The sequence below is a fragment of the Rutilus rutilus genome (genome assembly GCF_951802725.1).
Source record: "Rutilus rutilus genome assembly, chromosome: 17".
NCBI classification, from domain to species: Eukaryota; Metazoa; Chordata; class Actinopteri; order Cypriniformes; family Leuciscidae; genus Rutilus; species Rutilus rutilus.
Window position 1 is genome coordinate 18,505,533 of NC_140230.1, and position 23,544 is coordinate 18,529,076.

The following is a 23,544-nucleotide window of genomic DNA, read 5'->3' on the forward strand; positions in this document are numbered from 1 at the left end:
TAACTAAATATGATACAAGTGTAATAATTCATTATGATCAGACAACAAAAGAAGAATAAACAGCTGAGGTGACACTGGGATATTGATACGTCTTTAATATGCAATTCTTTCTAAAAGGCAGCATTCACAGACAAACTCATTAAGTACAAACATTTTTACTTTGCCATATTCTCTTCTCACCACCAGCCAAAGTGGTAAATTCAAGAAATATTATCTTGAAAAAAAGGAAAAAAGGAGAGTTACTTAAATACTAATTTATTCTGTAAAATAAAATAAATCTTATTGCAATGAAATCTCTTTGTGTCTATTTATTTTATTTTATTTCGTGACTCTGGCCCCTGGCTCATTTCGGAGCGTCAGTGGACACTGAGGAATGGATGTGGCAGTATCTACTCATATTTTCTGTTGGAATCCGAGAATACGACACATATGTCAGCACCTAAACATCAATAGACACATAAACAAATATGGTACATGAGTACTTACTCTGACAACTTGACAACTTGTAAATATATATATATTTTTTTTATTGTATACAAGTGCTAGAGTATATAGGCAGTTAATTACCTTCATAAATTGGTCTTACCAAATAGACGACAAATATGAAATAATACTTACATCAGAATAAACAGCCTCTTCTTTGTTATCTGTAAAATGTCACATAATAAAAATATTAGGCAAGATATAGCACATCCACATATCTAGATCAATGCATTATCTTGAAACTGTTAAGAAGAGTTCACTTTTGCTTCTGTTGTCATGAAGTGACTTTTTAATTGGAATTGTGTTTTCTATAAAACATTTAATTTAGCCCTCATTTCATCATGCCCACCTTTGTTCAAAAGTTTGGAATAATTAAGATTACCAAGGCTGCGTTAATTAAATCAAATATACAATAAACAGTAATATTGTGACATTTTTTATTTAAATATATTTTAAAATGTAATTTATTAAAGAAATCTTAATCTTCACAGCAATTCTACAACCTGAAAGTGATGTACACTATTAAAGTTATATTGTTTGTTTGTTATAAAATATTAAGAATTACAATAACCTACCAGCCTTTTTAGTATAAATCACCCACAGCATAGAAGCAAGAAGGAGAAGGGCTAATGCAGGAAATATAACAACCATCACTAAGGGAGAGACTACAGAAAAACACGTTCAGGGTCAGTTTTAATCCATCTTGTTATTTTGTACCCATATAGTGCATTTGGAAATGATGTACTTTCAGAGTGTGTTTTGATGTATGAGCTGAATTGAAACAACAATCATTTGAATTATTTGTATGTCTCAGCAGAACATTAAACTATAAACATTCTTTTTACAAATTTTATTTAATATTTTTTTAAAGTTACAGCTCTATAGACATGATTTTGTCTCCACAATCATTTTAATATTTCTTAAGCAAAATTCAAAGATTTAAAGTCTCAAGCACACTGACGAACTTGTTTACAATTAGTTTTCACAAAGTTTGTAATCCACTCCGTCTCCCCAGAGAGAAATCTGTTATATTTATAGGGACTGATTTGAGAAGAAAAGTGTATGTGCGAAACACTGGTGTGAGAAAGACAGTGATTACCTTGTGTTTGTGGTGTGTTTCTAGCTGTGGGATCCTCAGAGTTTGTGATGTGGACTGGAATCACTGGTGTCGTTGTACCAGCTTGAGCTGTACGGGAAGAGTGTTAGTTCAGATGCATCATACTGCAGAATATTACTAGTCCAGGCAAAGTAGCGTTTTACGACAGACTAATTGTAAAATAAATTTTTTCAGCATAGATCTTTTCTATGAGGTGTCCAGAACATACTAAAAGTCCTAAGAAATCCTAGTTGAGGAAATATGTTAAATTCTCATCAATCCGAGATGTGTGCCAATAAGGCCAGGCAACAATACACCCCAATGGGGCTATTTTTTTCCTTTACTTCTATCAAAAATGAAACTTTACACAATGAAAGTACCCATGAAAAGTAACATTTTTTGTATTACAAGTTTCTTTGAAAATGAATTTTATTATGCAAATGAGCTATAGACTAATCGAATATGCCCAAAATACACCCAAATAGGCTTAATTTTTTTCTTTACTCCTAACACAATAAAACTTTACATAGTAAAAGTATACATGAAAAGTAACTTTTTTTGTATTACAAGTTTCTTTTGAAATGAATTAGAATATGCACATGAGGGCCACATCTATTGAATATGTCCTAATTTGCATAGGCAGAAACACCATTCATATGACAAATACATCGGCCCAATATTCATCCAATCATCCTACTGCCAATGGGTGATGGCAGTGCTGCTTTTAGACTGGCCTCTAAGCTGAAAACTGCCTGGCTTGGTAGTACCTGCCAGGGGTATAACCCCAGGCGGTATAGTCTTCAGGGTCACGGAGGCACACAAGCCTCTCCACCACGACAAGGTAGCAACAACAGGGGAGGTTTCTTTCTGGTGTTTTTTATTTTATTTTAGATTTTTTTTGTTTTTCTTTAACTAACTAGATATTGCTGTTGCTAGCTTCTCATAACACTGCAAAGCTACTTTACAAACGGTGGAAGTCTGATGTGTGGCCCGCCTGGTCTGAAATACTTGCTAACTACAAAAAGAGAAGCAGTTTTGGTGTCTGGCAAAATTACTTCACTTTAAAATGAAAATTCTGTCATCATTTACTCACCCTCAAGTTGTTTCAAACCTGTATGAATTTCTTTCTTCTGCTGCACAGAAAGATAGATATTTTGAAGAATGTCAGTAACCAAACAGTTAACTGGAACCATTGATTTCCATAGTATGAAAAAAAAGTACTATGGAAGTCAATGGTTCCAGTTAACTGTTTGGTTAGTGACATTCTTCAAAATATCTTCCTATGTGTTCAGCAGAAGAGAGAAATTCATACAGGTTTGAAACAACTTGAGGGTTAGTAAATGATGACAGAATTTTCTGCATTGATTTGGACTTTAAATCAATGGTAACCAATGAAGTCCATTGTTAGAAGAAAAATCCAGAAATGTTTTCCTCAAAAAAACATAATTTCTCTCCCACTGAGGAAAGAAAGACATGGATATCTTGGATGGCATTGGGGTGCGTAAATTATTAGGAAATTTTCATTTTGGGGTGAACTAATCCTTTAAATTTATCGTGTTTATGCATAGGTTAACTTACTGAATGGACATGAATGTGTTAGTTATTTGGCCCCTGTTTTTTCGACTTTATGGTATCTTGGCCATACAGTAAGTCAATTAGGCCTAGTGTTGAGCTCATTTGCATATTTAAAATAGATTTTTCAAAGAAACTTGTAAAACAAAAATGTTACTTTTCATGTAGCTATACTTTCACTGTGTGAGGTTTGATTGTGATAGGAGTAAAGGAAAAATTAAGTCGATTAGGGTGTATTCTGGACATATTCGATTAGTATATTGCTCATTTGCATTTTCAAAGTCATTTTCAAAGAAACTTCTAATACAAAATGTTTTACTTTTCATGTATACTTTTACTATGTAAAGTTTTATTGTGTTAGGAGTAAAGGAAAAAATTAAGCCTATGCAGGTGTATTTAGCCTATATCGATTAGTCTATAGCTCATTTGCATATTCAAATTCATTTTCAAAGAAACTTGTAATACAAAAATTTTTACTTTTCATGGGTACTTTCATTGTGTAAAGTTTCATTTTGATAGGAGTAAAGGAAAAAAATAGCCCCATTGGGGTGTATTGTTGCCTGGCCTTATTGGCACACATCTCGGATTGATGAGAATTTAACATATTTCCTCAACTAGGATTTCTTAGGACTTTTAGTATGTTGTTCTGGACACCTCATAGAAAAGATCTATGCTGAAAAAAATTATTTTACAATTAATTCTATTTTTGGCTCCAAAATGAGTTACTTTGCCTGGACTATACAGTCATTAAAAAAAAAAAATTTGTTAACCATCATGATCTCACAACGCACAACAATGTTTATGGCGTTTTTTGTTTGTTTGTTTAAATTCTTTATTATTAGTGTCCATATATTATTATGAATGATATATCATTCATTGTTCATTTAATTTTTCATAATACATTCATGTTAATTTATACAATGTGAAATGTTAAAAATGTATTACACGTAGAAATTAACATTAACATTAATACATGCTGTAAAAGTAGGGTTGTGCATTGTCAGTTATTGTATTAACTAATGTTAAAGAATTGAACATTGTTTTAAAGTATTACCTCAAATTTAACAATTAAAGCACAATATGCTATATATGCTTTTATTTAATTTTTTTGTACAATTTTTGCTCACTCTGTTTATCCTGGCTGAAAGATATTAATAGAATTTCCGACATTACTAAAGGCCTACTTAACTTTAGGGCCTACTAAAACTGATATATGATGAGATGCGATATTGTTCCCACCTGAATACTTGACAGTATATGTGGCTGAGGTCTTCAGTTGATTTCTCTGAGTAACCTGACATCTCCACTCTCTGTTGTGATCTTCATTCAGGAGTGTTGTAGTCAGAGTGCTGTTACAGTGTGTTGAGGAGAAGAATATCTGATATCTGGAGTCTGTCATCAGATTCACACCAGCCTGATTCACCCAGATCAACTGAATTCCCTCTGTACGGAACAAAGTATCACAAGAGACTCCAGAATACAACTGACAGGAGAGAGTCACAGAGCCTGATCTGATCTCAGTCTGTGAGGATGATGAGACTGAAACAGAAAATAAGACAGAAATCACATGACAGGCTTATTTTTTTCAGTAATCTGTGAGTGTAAATGGAGAATTTGGCATTTTTTAAATACAGTTTACATTATCCTACAATTACCGTGAAGAACATGCAGATAAACATGTCCATCAGTTCGTTGTTGTTGTCCGCAGGTGTAAAGCCCATAATCTTTTTGAGTGACTTTCCTGATGTTCAGAGAGCAGTCAGACCCCAGACTCAGTCTCTCATCTCTATCTTTCAATGTCTCTAACCTGTCATGGTTCCATTTCCATATAGTTGTGCAGCCAGAAAGAGCATTATTACAGGGAAAACTGACATTTTCACCAGAACTGCAGAACACATGAGTCTCTTCTGCTCCACTCGTGCCTGCAACACAATACATTTGGGTGATCATTATGCTATATATAACATTTTTAAAAAATCATTATTTTCCATAAGGGTTTTTTCCACAGATGTCTTATAGAGCATATAGAAATGTGTTTACCTGTGGGAAATGAGCAGAGAATTATCAGTCCCAGCAGAAACATAAGACACGTATCAGCCATTTTCAGTTTCTGATATTCTCTTCCATTTAACATCATCAGCTCCCCTGCTTGTTATTTCCCAGGTTCAGAAAGACTCTTTCATTCAGTTTTCACTAAATTTTTTTATCTGGTACTGTCAAAGACATGACCATGTAATTACATTACTCATGTAGTCACTCATCAGTCTTAACTGGGTTTAAAAATAATCATTTCTCTATGTGGGTTGAACCAGTGTGATGAAACTTACATGTTGACAGAGACTATTTATTATGAGACATGCCACTTCCTCAATCCTCAATACAACTATATAAGGAAAACCCGTAACGGCAAAGATGGCGGTTGTGTGCACATGTCCCGCCCCTCCCGCTGGTAAGCCAATCATCTGCTTTTAAAAGTCAAGCCAGGAAACATTTAAGCCTATCGTCTGGTTCCACTGGCGCATGCGCACAGTTGAGGTTTTGCGACAGCGGAGAGAGAGAGAGCGCCCCGGTCGCGCGCGCGCTCTCTCTCTCTCTCTCTCTCTCTCTCTCTCAGAGCCAGGCAAAAGTGTAAACAAGACTTCACCAGAGCCCGTCTACGGAGAGCCTGTCCACTCCCTATTAAAACGAATTTTGGTTGTAGTACCACCAGAGTTCCACTGGGGGCGCTCGCCATGAGTGCAAAATGAATGGGAGTCAATGGGGCTAGACGGCTAAATTAGTCTCTTTCACCCGATTGCCGTTGAGAAATCTCAGATGTGATTGTAGATTTTGCAAGTTCAACATGGGTTTTAGGTCGAAAGTTGAATGAACGAGTACTTATGTCGTTTTGATTTCTTACAGGTTGAGTTGTTGTTGCCCATAACACTCTAGCATTCTGCTAATGACGTCAGCATTCTGACGTCATTGACATTTTGAAAGATTTTTTTAAAGCAAATAAGTGACTCTAAAAAATCTAACACCCAGCAATGTGTAATTTCTTTGCATCTCCTTTCGAATACAACATTCAAATTACTAGACAAAAAATTATATCCTGAGAAAAGTGGATTTTGAGGGGTATACCGCCATTGACCTCCATTCATTCTGCACTCGTCCTGTGAGCGCCCTCATATGGAATCAGAGTGGAACTGCAACCAGTTCAGAAGCCGGAAGTTTACTGAGAGTGAAACTTCTCGCCATATTAGACATTCTCTGACTTCACCGTCTCCAAATTAAGCGCTGTCTTGCTCTCTCTCCCGCACGCGTATTAATCAAAATAAAACAACATTATGGTAAAAGGTCGGAAGACCTACCTACGTCACATTTCATGTGAAGCATTCTGAGATTTTTTTTTTCCTGAATTACCGCTGGGTGTGATTTGTGCTAAAATACGTTGCCTTATCTTCTCTGAAATGCATTCCGCACATTCAGCTGACATAAAATTACTCTCTAAATAAACGAAAAAACCTATCCAGTGATGTAATGTTTTCTGTGTTGACACTAACCTTGTGGGATGTCCATGTCCTAACTGCTGGGATAATCACACAACCGTATGACACGTCCAATTCGCGAACTAATGACTCTTTTGAACCGATTCATGTAAATGAATAGTTAAAACAACTTATCTATATAATACATTGTTATTACTGATAAAGTGCAAACCTGCTTATATTTAAATAATGGAGAACAATATTGACATTGATTATTGCACAACACCGGCATTCTGGATAGAGACGTAAATGAAGTTGGTGTCGTAAACTCTTGCGCATGCGTAGTAAAGTATAACCTGTGGGGGAAAAGGCATTTTAAACCTTATTTTGGGGCTTTTTCAGCGATTTTTATCATTTTTTACTGCTGTTTCTATACATGCAGTTTTTATGTCCCGGTGACCAGTTAAAGTGCAGTTCTGACTCTCTGCCCATTCATTTAGATAGGAGCCTGGTCTTGTTAGTCCGAAATAGCTGCCCGGAGGCGTTGCCAAGATGGCGGCCGAGTGGCACGACTTGCCTAAAAGGACTTTGATGTTGAGCAGTCACTGGCTGAGTCCCAATTCGCCTACTTATACTACGACCTAAAAGTATGTACTTTTTTTGTGAGGAAAAAGTACATACTTTTGAGTGTGTAGCAAAAAAGTATGCACGTTCTGGGACATACTTCGATGACGTCATGCAACGTGAACGAGAACGTGGTTGCTTAGTTACGCACACCATGACTGTTAACAAAACATTTTACATTTCATTCATTCTTATATGTCATATATAAATGTATTTACTATTCCCATCTTTTTTTCCAAAATACATTTACAATGTCCTACCAAATTGAGGAGTGAAGCAGGGCGTCGTCGTAGATCAACCAAACGCAGGTCGTTTGTGAGGCGGCTGGTTCTGACGTTCATGTGCACTGTGTGTAACGAAAGCTAAAATATTTAAAGTTTATAGTATAACTATTGTTTAACGTATTTTATACTTATGTATAATACTCAAAAATACCCCGATGAAAATGAACCATGCTTTTACTATAGTAAAAGTGTAGTAACCATGTTTCTTTGGTTGGATTGATAAAGTTAACATTTGTACAGCCACAGTATTACTACAAATAAGTCAGTGTGGTTAAACTATGCTTAGTGTAGTAAAAGGTGTTTATTTTCATAAGGGTTTATAGTAAGGTAACTTATAAATCTAAGACAGAAACATCAGAAGAAATACATTAAAAAAAAGACACTTGCATGACACTGTACTTTTTATTTCATCGGACCCTACAAGATAAACACGGTACTTTTTGGCACAAAATAACCCCATTAATATTACGAGACAATAAAATATAACTTTAATAAGGGTTAAACATTTGAATTCTTACACTTAAAAACTGAGGGCGAATCTCCGCGGCTGCATCCGGCTGCCATGTTTACATCACCATAGATACCACCATCACCACAAAGCTTCTCCCTCCCGCACGCAATGGGTTGTGGGCAATATTAGCCTTAGAGTGTGCATTGATCTGCACTTCGAATTCTAACCGGAAATAGTAGAACATCCGGGTATCTTTGGAATACTCTTTTCAACATACTACGATTTGGGACGTACTAATTCTTGTTTCGCATACTATTTAGGACGGATAGTATGCGAATTGGGACTCAGCATCAGTTTCGAAACAGTGATTGAAATAACTCTGGAAAATGTCATCATGTTATAACTTTAAACATGCACATCACTTTCAGGTTGTAGAATTGCTGTTTAGATTAAGATTTCTTTAATAAATTACATTTTAAAATATATTAAAATAAAAAACAGTTCTTCTAAATTCTAAAAATATTTCACAATATTACTGTTTATTGTATATTTGATTTAATTAATGCAGCCTTGGTAATCTTAATTATTCCAAACTTTTGAACAAAGGTGGGCATGATGAATAGCCTGACACACAAACTTAACAATCAGAACTGTAGACTTCCTGCCGCCATGAATAAATAAATAGAACCTTTAAAACAATGATTCCAAAGTTCTTTATATGGTACACATATAAATACAATAATGAATACAGTAAAAGAACAGATGAGAAATGAAGCTGCAACCATGAAATTAAAGATATTAAACATGTGAAACCATTAACAAAGTAAAGAGAAAAGAAAAAGGGCTCAATAAGTATTGCCACACACTTTTGGTTACTTGACACAAGAAACTACCAGGTACATCTTACATTTCTGAGATAAATGTTTGTATTAGTTTAATTCTGATGATTACAGATTTGTTTTTACAGATGTTTTAAATATTTGTGTAGTTCAAATTCTCTGGCAAAAATCTAACTTGTTTTTTGTAAGACACAAAGTCTTTTCTTTTAACCTTTGACATTTTCATGCTGATGCACGATCTCATGAAAGTGCGTATCTATAGCACGAATGATATTTCTCGTATCATTTATACGCCAAAAAGAGTTTTTGCGTTCAAATGATACGCACTGTAAACCCCTTGGGTAGGATTAGGGGTGAGGAGTGCGTGCGTATTACACACCATAAAGTGCGTATCATATGCACGCGAAACCTGCGTATCATATGTAGGCCTATAATTATAAATGATACGAGAAATATCATACGTGCTATTTATACGCACTTTCATGAGATCGGGCTCGCTGATGATATGTGTGAAAACACCGACATTTCATTCTGTGACATTTATATACTGCAATGTCCCATTTTAGAATATTTAAGTAAAATATCATTTGAATAGAAGCTGAAATAGGCCTAATGCTTAGACTGTCTACCTATTTTATTTAATGTATAAGAGAAAGCCTATACATGCCAAAAGCAAGAGTACCAACTTTATAATCTTTTCCAAGGAATATTACATGTTTTAAGACAAAAATCCAACTGATAAACCTTCCCTCCGGTCGATGGAGGTGTTTTGTGTCTCATCTGTATGAAGACTGATTAAATAAGCAAACATTACTGACCCAGACTACAGATTGAGAATAAATCTGATTTATATTCTTTATACAAAATGTTTTTTTCCCCTCTACTACATGTGGTTGAAAATTTGGGAAACCAATTTTTACAGTATTGCTTTTGAATTGTGTCTTTCTACTCTTTCACAGAACAACAAATACTAACAATATAACTGAATATAAAAGTTTCGTTCCTTCACATGCAAATATATAATTCTGCCAATTACCAAACTGCTCATCTGCTCATAACATGAAGTTATGCAGCGATTTGAATAAAATAATGTTTGCATCAAAGTTTATTTGCGAGGGGTATTTGTTTTCTACTTTTTCACAGAGGCATAAAGTCCATCCTGAGGTGCATATTCTGTTCCTCTGATGGCAGCGTAAGTCACTGTGTCATTAGAATGATCCTGGAAGAACACCACAGATTTGTCAATCAGTGTGGAACCCACGGCTATTATTACTTCATGTACTTCATTTATCTACAAATTCAGAGCTACATATCAACAGCATATAGACGAGAGAGGGAGGGTGAAATTTTCTCTGAACAGGACTGTCACTGGGCACTGATGAAAGAACAAGTGAACGTGCTGATATCTACTCACAATGTCCATTCGTACTTGCTTTTTACTGGAAGAAGTAACCTCAGAATAGGTCACATCATCTGTCTGTTCCTAAACATCGATGGAAACATGGCAAATCAGACATCTGTCACTACACTTAAAGTTTTAATAAACTTCATTAAAGAATAGACAAATAGACATATAATGGAAGAACTCATGAAGCCATTTTGTTCACTCACATTGGCGTTTGGCATAGAAGGAATGGCCATGTTGATTGTTTCATAGGTCCCTTTATGTTCATTCACATCTTTGACCTTTAGATAACAAATAGTTATAAGCAATTGCATGGATTACAAACTTCATTGAACTTTAAAGACAGTGATCAAATCTAAATCATTGGCATTACTGAACTCACCACAGAGCTGTGAGTCTCTCTTTTATTATCTGAAAAAAAGTGATGAAAATGACTCATGTAATATGAGTATTAATGATAAAACAGACAAAAACACAAAATGTTAAATGTTCCAATGTTAATAACATTCAAATAAAAAAGGCAAGGATTTTGTTGCACCATTAAAATTGGTGACAAGATTTCACTTAAAGGGTTAGTTCAAACTAAAATGAAAATTCTATCATTAATTACTGACCCTCATGTCGTTTCAAACCTGTAAGACTTCCGATCATCTTCAGAACACAAATGAAGATATTTTTAATAAAATCTGAGCCAGTTCTGTTCTCTCCAATGACAGCTACGCAACTATCACTTTGACGCTTCAAAAACTTCATAAAGAGATTGTAAAACTAATCCATATGAATTGAGCGGTTTAGCCCACATTTTCTGGAGACACAATCGCTTTATGAACAGATTGAATTTAGGCTTTTATTTACATATAAACATTGATCAGCTGACATAAACAGAAGCTCAACTGAACGTGCGAGAACAAAGCTCATTCGTTTTTAGCTGTTATTTTATAATTACTGAGTGTTTACTTGTCTTTAATAATGCTTGAAATTTATATTAGTTAGGCTAGTTGTTTAGGGCCCACTAAAGCTGATATATGATGAGATGCAATATTGTTATTGGCTAGTTTTTCTATGGTATTTTGCAGGCAAATGGTCCTTGCATAAGTTCCTTCTTTAGCCTGTTGATTTTTGTTCATGATATTCAGCTAAAATTAAATGTTTTACAATGAGACTAAATGTGTTTTCTTTTTTTATCTTATTGGAATCGAAATTAGGAATCGATAAGAATCTAAATCGGAATTGTTAAAATTCATACGATACCCAACCCTATGCGTGAGACAAGAATGAACCTCTTTAGTTCTTGCGGAAGTTCAAATGTGCAGCGCAACACACGAGAATGAACATTGGTTCTCGCACATCAAGCGAACATGGTTGAGTTGATGAATGTTTATATGTGAATAAAAGCCTTAAGTAAATCTGTTTTGTCTTCAGAAAATTTGGACATAACCGCTCAATTCATAGGGATTATTTTGTACAATCTTTATGAACTTTTTGAAGCGTCAAAGTGGTAGTTGCGTAACTGCCAATAGAGGGACAGAAATTGCTCAGATTTTGTTAAAAATATCTTCATTTGTGTTTCAAAAATGAACGAAAGTCTTACGGGTTTGGAAAGACATGAGGGTGAGTAATTAGTGACAATTTTAACTAACCCTTTAATGGCACTTTGTGATTGATATTACAGGAATACACTTCTGTTCACTTCATAATTCAACATCCACATAATCCATGTGCTTCTATGATACATACAAATGATGGTTGTTTTATAATGATAAAGTGAGATCTGAACTATGATTTAATTATTATTATTATTATAAAAAGGAGGAAACAAGGAAACTTACAAGCTTTTTTTTTATAGATCACCCAGAAAACAGCAACAAGCACTGCTAATGCAGCAGCCACAGCAGAGATCACTATCTCTAAAGGAGAGAGGACATAGGGAAACATAGTCATGTACGGGTACCATCTGTAATGAGTGGTTTCCTTAATCTTTTGCCTTGTCTTGCCCTGGTTATGTGCATTATGTTTCATTCATTTTTTCTGTTTTCTGTAGGCAACAACATCATCAAATGTCATGTGTCTTCATCATCATCATCATCATCATGTACCTTGGTTATGAGGTGCTGGTGTGTCTGAGTGATCCTCTTGAGCTGCACAGGATGAGTGTTAGTTCAGATGCATCATGTTGTTAAATATATGATAATATTCAAAAATGTTGTATACTGGACCATCACATTGGTTTGAATGTTTTGAGTTCAAATTTCTTCTGTCCGAGTGAAAGAAGCTTTTGTAACCTTGGTTTGTTCTGATGGTATTAATAGTGCTTGATATTAGGAGTGTCTATTAAAACTGATTTATAATATTGTTTTCTTACCAGAATACTTGACAGTATATGTGGCTGAGGTCTTCAGTTGATTTTTCTGAGTAACCTGACATCTCTGTTGTGATCTTCATTCAGGAGTGTTGTAGTCAGAGTGCTGATACAGTGTGTTGAGGAGAAGAATATCTGATATCTGGAGTCTGTCATCAGATTCACACCAGCCTGATTCACCCAGATCAGCTGAAATCCCTCATAATTGACCAAAGTATCACAAGAGACTCCATATGAATACAACTGACAGGAGAGAGTCACAGAGCCTGATCTGATCTCAGTCTGTGAGGATGAAGAGACTGAAACAGAATATAAATCACAGATTTCAAACTTTTCATTACATGTGAGTTTTAAGGTATTATTAGAAAATGACAGAAACACTGACCATGAAGAACATGCAGATAAACACGTGCATCAGTTCCTTGTTGTTTTTCATTCACATATTGTCGGCAGGCGTAAAGCCCATAATCTTCTTGTGTGACTTTCTTGATGTTCAGAGAGCAGTCAGACCCCAGACTCAGTCTCTCATGTCTCTCTGTGTCATTCTTCTTTTTCCCTCCAGCAATCAGTTCAACTGTCTCTGAAAGTCTGATATAGTTCCATGTAGTCGATGTGCAGCCAGAAAGAGCATTATTACAGGGCAGACGGACATTTTCGCCAGAACTGCAGAACACACGAGTCTCAGTCTCTTCACTGGTACCTGAAGCACAAGTACGATCATTTGAGTGATTATTATGTTATAGAGCAAAACCACATAAACATCCTGGCATACAAAAAACATTTAAAATATAAATTCATATCAGAAAACAGTTTTTAGAGTTGTTAAAATCATCAACATACTCTTAATATAAAAATAAATGTGCATCATATTTCTGCGTGACACTAAGTCTGCACTGTATTCAGGAACATGTACAAATGCTAAGCAACTCAGAGACCATCGTGAATAACTGCAAGAAAAAACTAAGCTGATGTACCAAATCTTTTTCCAGACTAATTCCACTAAACAAGGATTTGTAACAGCATGTGTTGTAGAGGAAATACAGATTTCTTTACCTTTTAAAAATGGACAGAGAATAATCAGTTCCAGCAGAAACATATGACACTGAGCCATTTTAATTTGTAATTTCTGCCAGTCTTCCTCTTCATTAAGTGGTCACAACTTTTTTTTAAACATCATCAGCTCCTCCTTTTATTCACTTCCTCTAAACTGACCATTTGAGTGTTTAAATCAGCTACAGTTGCTATTGTGACGCTATGACTGTACATAATACAGAAGTGTTGCTTCACAATTCTCTTGAAAATATCAACTCAAATTAGATACTAATTTGCCTTTTCACTCATGCTTACAAGTAATTTACAGCACACATTCTGTAGTAACAGTCACTCAGAGGAACTTGTAGTTGTGCTCAGGGAGTTTCAGCCTAGTTTTTGTTACAGCCTTCAGTATAGTCTATCTCCAGAACAGAGCGTAGGCTGTTGTTGATTGTGAAATGTGTTCTTCAGCGTGAGAACTTTCAAACTGGCTAACCCAAATGTAATTATAGCAGACGAAAAAAATGAACTGCAGTGGCAGGCAATGATTTTTCTCATATTAAAAAACAATATTTCCAAGCATTGTCTTTAAAACGGGAAAAAGAAAAAACATTAATATGTCACATATTCAACCCTTCTCATGAATATAAATAAACTAATCTCAATTTTTATTGTCATCACACTTTGTTCAGATTCGCCAAATGGAACAATAAAACCAAAATGGATAAACAGCTGGAAAATTCAATCTCAGCGCAGAAGCTCCGTGTCTATATATGAAGCACACGACAGAACCCTTTAAGGTTCTATATAGAACCTTTTCTTATGATTTATCCATACAGATTATGTGCTTACTCAGCTCTCACCAGCCCTTTCCTAAATTGACAAAAATAAATAATCTATATATATATATTCTATTTAGCCCGTGAATTACATAGTGACACAAGCCACTCAAGCAGGCAATAAAGCTCAGTTAGTTGGGTATGTGTCCTGTGGCACAGGTAATGTTGCTACAACCGGTGTTGACTGAGTGCCGTTTAAAGCACTTGAAAGATGGCTTCCCGAACATAAAATAACTTCAGTTTTACTGGAGATTTAAAAGACAACTGTTGTTGATGTTTATATACATTTTTCTGTCATTTACATAATTAACTTTTTTTTTCTCATATAAACAAGTATAAATAAGATTCACATAGCTAATCTCGGATTCATTTGAAATGTGATAATTTAACTGCTGGCTGTTTGTGACTCAATTTTCCATGAACTCACAAGAAGTACTATTTTTAGCCATGTGAAAACCAAGCATTACAACACAGGATGACATTTTTGGTCTTTGGAGAACTTTAATTCAAATTTCAACAAAAGTACAATTTTGTCTGTTTTTATAAACTTGTTGACCAACAAAAGCACATTTACACAGTAGCATACAATGACAATCACAAATCCATGAGTTAAAGAAAAGAGAAAAAAACCTGGATCTTCATTATCAAAACTACATATATAAAAGAAGAGCAAAAGATTGACTAAGCAAAACATTACAGATTGACATATGTATGTAAAAAAGAAATGACTGTTTGCAGTAAGGATTGCATAACCCATAGTGATCGATGCTATGGGCCCATTTGGGGTTTAAGGTGGAACTCTGTGAAGCAGGACAGTTGAAAACATGCGTACATACACTTTTTTATTACCTCAGTAAGTTCCTGAACAAATTTATCTTCATTCAGTGTCTGCTCAGTTCTTATCAGTAGCACAGACCTTACTGGAGAAATACAACTTCCAGGAGCTCCAAGTACGTGTTCACTGGCACGTCTACAATAGGGGGTATCTTTAGTGCATGTGTTACAGCAGTCGTCCTCTGCATTCTGTAGATCCACAGCAGCACAGAAGCTCCTTGCCCTCTACACTGCCAACTTCATAATTATAATCCCATGTCAGCTCCGTCCCTGCTCGGATTCGCCTGTAGAAACACACAGATTAATAATAAAAAAAAATTATATTTACATGCAGCCAAATAATCTGTTAATATTTCAACTAATAGCTAAATCAGTATGAAAAACCTTCATGTAAACACTAAACAAAAAAACCCAAACAAACAAAAAAACAATGTCTTGCACCAATCTTATAAGGTGTAAATCTTAAAATGATCTGTGAAATGGAAGAACTAAAACTAATGAATCTGACTACTTTTAAAATTGATTAAGAACATTAACATCAATAGTTTTTGATGACGAAAAACTGCACATATACAGTATTGTAAGAGACATAAAAGCAAGCAAAATAATTTTGTCATGTCTGATAACACAAATGGCCTGTATTAAAATTCTGTATAATTGTAATAAAAATAAATAAAATAAAATAAAATAAAATAAACACTAGAAACTAAAATTCATAATTTGAAATGCTAAATGTGAATTTAGGCATCCTAACACTATAATGTACAGTATGAAAAATGGATATTGATTGAGATGTGGATTTAAATTATTAGTGTTTTCAAAGAGTAACTTTAAGTGAGCGTTAGATGACGACAACTAGTGCTGCACGATTAATCATATCGCAATTGCAATTATATGACGCAAAATGCTGCGATTTTATATTAAATAAACAAATTAGCGCTGTTAACGCAATTAATGCAGCATCTGTTAATTTTTGGCATCCTTTGGCTAGTGTTACATGATCCCGCTCTTATTCATGCAAATGCTTTTAAACCATTCATGCGCGATAAGACAAAAAAGAACGCACTGCCTGTGACACAGAAAGACTTGCGCTAATATTGTGCGAGCGCACAAAACAGCATGCCAGAATACAGTTCTCTTCCGAGCTTGAACATACAATAACACACACAATTGTGCCAAAATGTCTTTTTGTCGAGTATCTTTATAACATAAGAGTAGTCTTATGATGAACGTGAAGAGTTGTGACTCGTGAGAGAATGAGGCGCGTGTGAGATCTGTGTCTCTGTCAACAGCGACTGGTCTTAAAGGGACAGTACACAGTAGCCACTAATTATATCTGTCGCTAAAGTTAATCAAAGAACAAAGAGAACAGAGAAAAACACTCACTGCTCTTGACTAAAGAACTTTTTTCTTTAGGCAGATTATCACTAATCTGTGTGTGCATTTATTTTCCTTGAGAACCAAGCAAGTTGACTCATGAAACCATTTGTTTATTATATCGCATTCGCAATTTTGACCTCAATTATCGCAATATGACATTTTCCCCAAATCGTGCAGCCCTAACGACAACAGTAATATAAATATGAAAATGAGCAGTACAATTAAAAATCCAATATCGGCCTATATCGATAAAAACAAACAAACTTCGAAACACTGATGTCATGCTCACTTGCTAGCAAAGAAGGCCACCCAGGGGAAGCGCAGATCATGAGTGTCCACAAACACATTCTGGACGAACAGATTAGGGCTGCAGCTATGCTGTGGGACAAAGACAAGCAGAAGAGAGGATATAAACACAGCAGCTGCGAACTATCATCGAATTAAAAATCAAGTAAAGAATCCTTAGACTCCAATGAATAAATGCAAATGTCGAATATAAGTCTGTATCTGGAATTGTACTCACATTGAGGTAGCGTCCGAGGTTGCCTTCCAATTTGGCATCAATGATATAACAGGATTCCTCCCCGTCAAAGAACAGGCGGGTGTTTCTATGGCCACCTTCACCCCCGCCACCTCCCTGTCCATGAGATGGGCCTGACCCACGAGATGGGCCTGACCCACCTCCTCCCGCACCCCCTCCCCCCGTTTTCACCATCATACCGTGGGACTTCAAAGCAATGCCACGTGTGGACTTCACCGCCACCTGCCTCTTCACCACAGCTGAGAGAGAGACAGAGAGAGATCGAACAATGTTCTATATAATGGCTTGTTACAGGGACTTCATGAATGTAAGACTATCTGACCTTCTAATTGAGCTTTCACAGCACACCTGCACAACAAGATGAGCATCTCATCTCATAATAAAGATGTAAAGGGTTAAAAAGGTTTTCTGCTCATACACCACTACAACATGCAGATTCAGTCAGCTGACTGAAGGCTGGCAACGGTTACACTGATATAAGGAAGTCCATGGATGAGAGCAAGCAATTTGCCCTTTTCTTCCATCTCACCCTGAGTCTTTTTCTCTCTTTCCTTGTTGTCATCTGATCCTGAGCTGATAGTTTGCACATCATCACTGTCAGAGAGGGTCATCACATCCTAAACAAAAGACAGATAGAGATTGAGTGAGGGAGAGCGAGAGAGAGAATCAGAGTAAAACAGACAAACAGGAACAAAGAGACAGAAATGGGAGACATTTCATGTGAAAAGTAAAATTGGAAACAGGATGCATGAAAAACTGCACTCACCTTCTTCTCCGTCTTAATCGCTCCCTCCACCTTGACACTCGGATTCGCAGAAGTGGAGGATTGGCTGGTGAGCCAAGATGCTACTTTACTCTTCCCGGTCTCCTCCGGCATGGGAGGGGGCTTCCTCTCCTCGCCTGCAGAAACACTTAGCCCATCCTTACTGTCCTGACTCTCTACAGCAAAGAGAAAGGTGGAAAAGTGAAATATTAAATAAAACTAACATATTAGTATAATATATTAAATAATAAAAAATATATACTATGGTGAATGTGTCTTGAACAGTTAATAATAATAATAATAATAATAATAATAATTATTATTATTATTATTATTATTAACTGTTCAAGACACATTCACCATAATATGTTGTATAATTTAACATATGGTAATAACAATTATAATAAAACTAATAATAAATATTAGACATTACATATTGTAATAGGAATAATAATAAATATTAGTAATTTCACCACAAAAATAAAATATATTGCATTATATATTAAATATAATGATATGATATCATTATTATTATTATTATCATCATTATCATCAACTGTTCAAGACACTTTTTAACACAAAACCAAAATACGTAAAATATTTTATAATTTAATATATAAAATAATATATGAAAACAATAATAAATATTATTAGTAGTAGTAACTGTTCAAGACATTTCACACCACAGAAATAAAAATAAATATTATATTGTATATGATATATACACACGTGGCAAAAAAAAACTAGATTGGGCTGGGTATCGTTACAATTTTCTCGATACCAGTTCCTGAATGATACTTTTTTTCGATACCAATTTTATGAAAATAGAAAAATTAAATCAGTTTTAACAACATTACATTAACTCATAAAAACAAGTATTCTTTACTTCAATAAGCTCGTTTTTTCTGCCTTAACTTAATGCAGTTTAACAATGAAACTAAATGAAAATTGCATTGAAATGCACACAGTCACCACCTCTGATAATAGATCACTCTAAATTGTAATTTAGACACGTTTTGTTCTGTAAACCTGCTTTGAAACTAAATGTATTGTTAAAAATTCTATACAAATAAATGTGAATTGAATTAAATACAGGCTACTGGTGGGCGGGATATATGCCTCGCACTCAGCACAAAAAGCTTACCGCAAAGCGCTGGCAAAAGTAGCATAATGATTATGAATATGTCGGGAAAAAATAGCAAGGAGACATTTTAATTGTTTATTAATAAACTAGTGTTTTCTGAGTCTGTGTTGGCTGTAAAGATGAAGATGACGATGCTGACTCATTCCTGCAGTATAGTGAACGCACGCGCAGCTATAAAGAGAAATGCACCTTTTATTTGGATTATCCAATAAAACTATTTGTTTCGAATTAGTTAGTTTAAAAGTAGACATATTTTAAGCTTCTAGGCCTCTTTCTCATGTCTGTGAGGCAAGTAGTCTATATGCTGAGTTTCGGTTAATTTGTGACTCGCTCCAGTTCTTGCAGTCGAAGACGGATCAACTTTCTGCTCTCAAGTTTATTCTGTGCGCTGTTAAGTGCTTTAGCAGATTTGTCATGTTGCCGGTCTTGGCAACAATTGTCTTGTCACAAATATTGCATCATGCACTGCTGGCATAGAGTCTGGTGAACCGTAGCTACACTTTTGATCTTTGGATGGCATGTTTTTTTTTTTGCTACATGCCATGGGATTAATCAATGCATGCTGATGAACAATGTATAATAATAATAATAATAATTAATCTGCATACCCTAGTTTTGCACTGATGTAAAAAGACTGACAGTGACACAATAAGACCTCATGTTAGCAAAATGTTTTAATCTTTTAACTCTTAAAAAAAACATGTATGTTCTTTAATGTTTGATTATAATTTTACGGTCTTCACATAGGGATGGGAATTGATAAGATTTTATCAATAATAATGCCACTGACGATTCTGATTATCGATCCAATTCTTTATCGATTCTCTTATCGATTCTTGATAGCACTGTGTGGAAAAATGTAGTCATATGCTTTTTTTTTTTTAAAACAAGTGGTTTTCTTTATTTTGAAGTTTAAGCTTGAGTTAGCAAACTGTACTTTTTTATATAATTTATGTAATAAATATAACCTTATTGTAAAGTGTTACTGATTAGTTACACCGATTCAGACGTCACCTCAGTTCACTGTTGGAAAGATTAGTTGTTTTAACCAGGGTTCGAAATGACTTAGGACTCTTGGGGGGTCCCCTAAAATTAAATTATTAAATTATTAAAAATTCTGAAGACTACCTTGCTACACTATATACTGTAGGCAAAATTATATGGAGCAATGTTGAAGTGTTCAAGGTGGGATAATGGTCTTGGGATGTTTTTCATGGTTTGGGCCAGGCCCAGTATTGTAGTGGTGTCTTTTTTTTCTCGCAATTGCGACTTTATTTCATGCAAATCTGACTTTATAACACATAGGCCTAATTGCGAGTTTATATCACGAAATTCTGACTTTATAAGCAAAGCAATTCTGACTTTATTATTTTTTTTTACCTCAGAATTATATCTCACAATTCAGATTTTATAACATGCAATTCTGACTTTATATCTCCCAATTGCATATTATAAAGTCAGAATTGCGAGATATAAACATGCAATTCTGAGAAAAAAAAAGTATATTTCAAGTATATTTCTCGCAATTGCGAGTTTATATCTCATAATTCTGACTTTATAACACGCAATTGCGACTTTATATCACGCAATTTTGACTTAATAACACATAATTGCGACTTTATATCATGCAATTCTGACTTTATAACCTGCAATTGCGACTTTATATCACGTAATTCTGAGATAAAACGTCAGAATTACCTTTTTTATTTTTCACTCTGTGGCGGAAACAAGTTTCCATAGTCTGCTGTTAGCTGGCAGATAATTTGCCTTCATACACATACTTAGCTAACAAGAAACGTTGACAAACGTACTCTTCTAATCATTACACTGCGTATCTAGTTAATGCAACTTTTGATATAGGAACTCGAACTCCTAATATTTTACTATAAGCAATTATAGAGAGATAAATATAATCGAAGCACTTACAGGATTTCACTCTTTGTGAGGTTTCGTTTTGCCGCGTTCAGCTACAGTGCGTGTCTGCGGGAGCACCATAACAACAATCTGTGACGCTGTATAGAAACTCACTCAGCTAATAGCTGCCCTGATTGCTGCCTCGCGCTAGGAAATAAATGAATTACTGTTATAAATATAAAACGTCACTAAAGACCTATAATTTTCACAATTATTTTTAATGTTAAAATATATTTGTCGGGGACCCCCCAAAATCCAAAAATAAATTCTTATGGGGGGTCCCTAATGACTTATGGAGGGTCCGGGACCCCCCCAGACCCCCCTCATTTCGAACCCTGGTTTTAACCATTCATTAAAATGAATCGGTTTAAAGGAGTCATTAGTTCGCGAATTGGACGTGTCGTGCGCGTTGTGTGATTATGCCAGCAGTTAGGACACTGACATCCAAGATTTGTGTCAACATAAAAACATTTCATCACTGTATAGTTTTATTTCGTTTAATTAAAGTGTTGTTTAAGTCAGCTGAATGTCCAGAACGCTTTTCAGAGAAGATAAGTAAACTTATTTAGCAAAATTCACACCCAGCAGTAATTCAGAAAAAAAAAGGTCTTTCGACCTTTTACCACTGTCGATTTATTTTTGATTAATATGTGCGTGCGAGGGAGAGAGAGCAACACAGCGCCTAGTTTGGAGACGGTGAAGTCGTTTACACAGAGAGTGCGCGCGCGCGACCGGCTCTCTCTCTCTCTGCTCGTTCTTTCAGTTAAACATACACTCTGTCACAAACGCAGCCGTTCATCTACATTACTCACCGATCAAATAAGACTTTGGCGGGACAAAAAAATCATTTTGGTGGGCGCTAAAATGCAGGAAAATTCATGCGCGAGTTTCCATTAGACTCGCACGGTAGCCAGCCGTCTCATCAAATGGCGAGCTCAGCTCAGTTGACGCTGTGTGCTTCAAGATTCTGACGCAAGTCCTAAGATTCCAATTGGCCAAGAGAAAAAGTGCTAAGATTCCGATTGGCCCAGAGAAATGTCAATTATAAGAATTATCCAATAATGTTTCGCAATTCTAGCCTGCATGGCAGTTACTGTGAGAAACAATATACCCCCCCCCCCCCCCCCCCCCCCCTCGGAAAAAAACTCTCCGGTTCTACGCGATTCACGTAAATGACCCAATTGACCAAGAAAACGGCGATTGTCGCCGAAAAGCGACAAGTTTGCAGGTATGATAATATATAATATTATTAGTAGTAGTAGTAGTAACCGTAGTAAAAATCCTATCCTGTTCTTGATAGGTTTTGTGACAATTTAAAAGACTCCCACCTAAACTTCTACCAAAGTCTGCCCTCTAGTGACCTGTCTTCTGTCTCAGTCTGAGGAGAGGGCAGATCGATTAAAACACTTGTGTGTCCTCACCTTCCTTCATTCCCTTTGCCTGTCTGCGGGTGGTGTAGCTCCTCCACACTGAGCTGGTGGTGTAATATGTGTCTTTCACAAATGTGTCATCTGAGCTGTCGCTTTCATCATTCGAGTCTTCGTCTTTGTCATCATCGCTGTCTTCAGATGAATCGTCTTGGCCTAGTAAGTGGGTGAAAAACAAGAGTATTATATACATATTTTAACCTTCACCTGCAGGATCTACATTATAACAAACTTGCTCAAGCGCAAAAAAAAAAAGTATACTACACTAAAATACAATGCACTGAGTATCAGTTAAAAAATTTTTAAACCAAATGCCATTTAAAAAAAAAAAAAGCAATCTTTTAATGCAAAATACTTTAAAATACTATAAAAAAATACATTTTAAAAAGTGAGAATTGATCACATTTGTAGTTAATGATGAACTACAACTGCTAGGAGACCTGTGTGAACTTGAGAAGAACTGACACACTAAATCACCTAGAGGCCAGGTTAGTTAAATGTAGAGATGCACCGATTGATCGGCTGGTGACCGGAATTGGCCGATTTTCACGTGATCGGCCATGACCGGCGACCGGCCGGTCAGTCTGACATATGCCGATTTTATGCCGGTCAAATGCACTCGGGCGCCGCATGATTAACCTTTTGAGAGGTATGGTCTCATATGGGATTTTTATTTCTGTGCCCCTGAGAGTAACGTTACGGTGCCACAATTAGAATGTTCAGTGACGTCGCATAACTGCCAGATTCAAACTGTGCTTTCGCGCGTTGGCTGGCGCTGAGCCAGAGTCGGACGCGTTCAGCCGCAGCGCTGTCATATATTACAACTAAGCAGTGTTTACTCTATTCTTCTCAGTTCACCGGCCACTTTATTGCATTTATTTCGGGAGAAACTGACGAATTCGCGTGCTTTAAATCCGACTGACAGGACAACATTGCGGCAACCATCTCATGTTATAGATCAAGATTATTTATAAAGGTTTTAAAACGACCAAACACACTCACTTACACGTATTTAAGAATCGGAATATCAGATAGGCTAGTTGATGACATGGTAAGCAAGTTTGTTATATTATAATATTTTGAATAAAAA

At 35.7% G+C, this 23,544-nt stretch overlaps 2 protein-coding genes and 1 pseudogene across 6 annotated transcripts in view; all 3 read right to left on the minus strand.

Annotated features, from left to right (window-relative positions):
* LOC311306953 (uncharacterized protein) overlaps positions 1-5,403 on the minus strand; it is a 68,451-nt gene extending 63,048 nt beyond the window's left edge. The window contains exons 1-7 of one of the 3 annotated variants that reach the window (XM_084435613.1): positions 5,192-5,400; positions 4,807-5,073; positions 4,391-4,690; positions 1,583-1,669; positions 1,059-1,136; positions 619-647; positions 124-439 (exon numbers count right to left, since the gene is read on the minus strand). In XM_084435613.1, the coding sequence (XP_084291739.1) occupies positions 344-439; positions 619-647; positions 1,059-1,136; positions 1,583-1,669; positions 4,391-4,690; positions 4,807-5,073; positions 5,192-5,288 (954 nt within the window). In that variant the 5' untranslated portion in view covers positions 5,289-5,400 and the 3' untranslated portion in view covers positions 124-343. Of the gene's footprint in view, positions 1-123; positions 440-618; positions 648-1,058; positions 1,149-1,582; positions 1,670-4,390; positions 4,691-4,806; positions 5,074-5,191 lie in introns of those variants that run through there. The other 2 variants (XM_084435612.1, XM_084435610.1) reach the window with 2 other exon arrangements.
* Positions 5,404-8,718: 3,315 nt separating this feature from the next.
* LOC311306955 lies at positions 8,719-13,715 on the minus strand (annotated as a pseudogene). Its single transcript, XR_014630331.1, has 9 exons — positions 13,634-13,715; positions 12,966-13,280; positions 12,584-12,879; positions 12,318-12,359; positions 12,051-12,128; positions 10,604-10,632; positions 10,428-10,502; positions 10,231-10,299; positions 8,719-10,035 (listed from the first exon to the last, which is right to left on the minus strand). The product of XR_014630331.1 is annotated as an uncharacterized misc_RNA (transcript).
* A 1,212-nt stretch (positions 13,716-14,927) lies between these two features.
* The window catches only part of setdb1b (SET domain bifurcated histone lysine methyltransferase 1b), a 32,475-nt gene continuing 23,858 nt past the window's right edge, over positions 14,928-23,544 (minus strand). For both annotated transcript variants that reach the window (XM_084385018.1, XM_084385019.1), the window contains 6 exons: positions 22,449-22,610; positions 17,973-18,145; positions 17,736-17,823; positions 17,189-17,445; positions 16,955-17,043; positions 14,928-15,569 (listed from right to left, as the gene is read on the minus strand). In XM_084385018.1, coding sequence (XP_084241144.1) covers positions 15,452-15,569; positions 16,955-17,043; positions 17,189-17,445; positions 17,736-17,823; positions 17,973-18,145; positions 22,449-22,610 — 887 coding nt within the window. In that variant the 3' untranslated portion in view covers positions 14,928-15,451. The remainder of the gene's footprint in view (positions 15,570-16,954; positions 17,044-17,188; positions 17,446-17,735; positions 17,824-17,972; positions 18,146-22,448; positions 22,611-23,544) is intronic.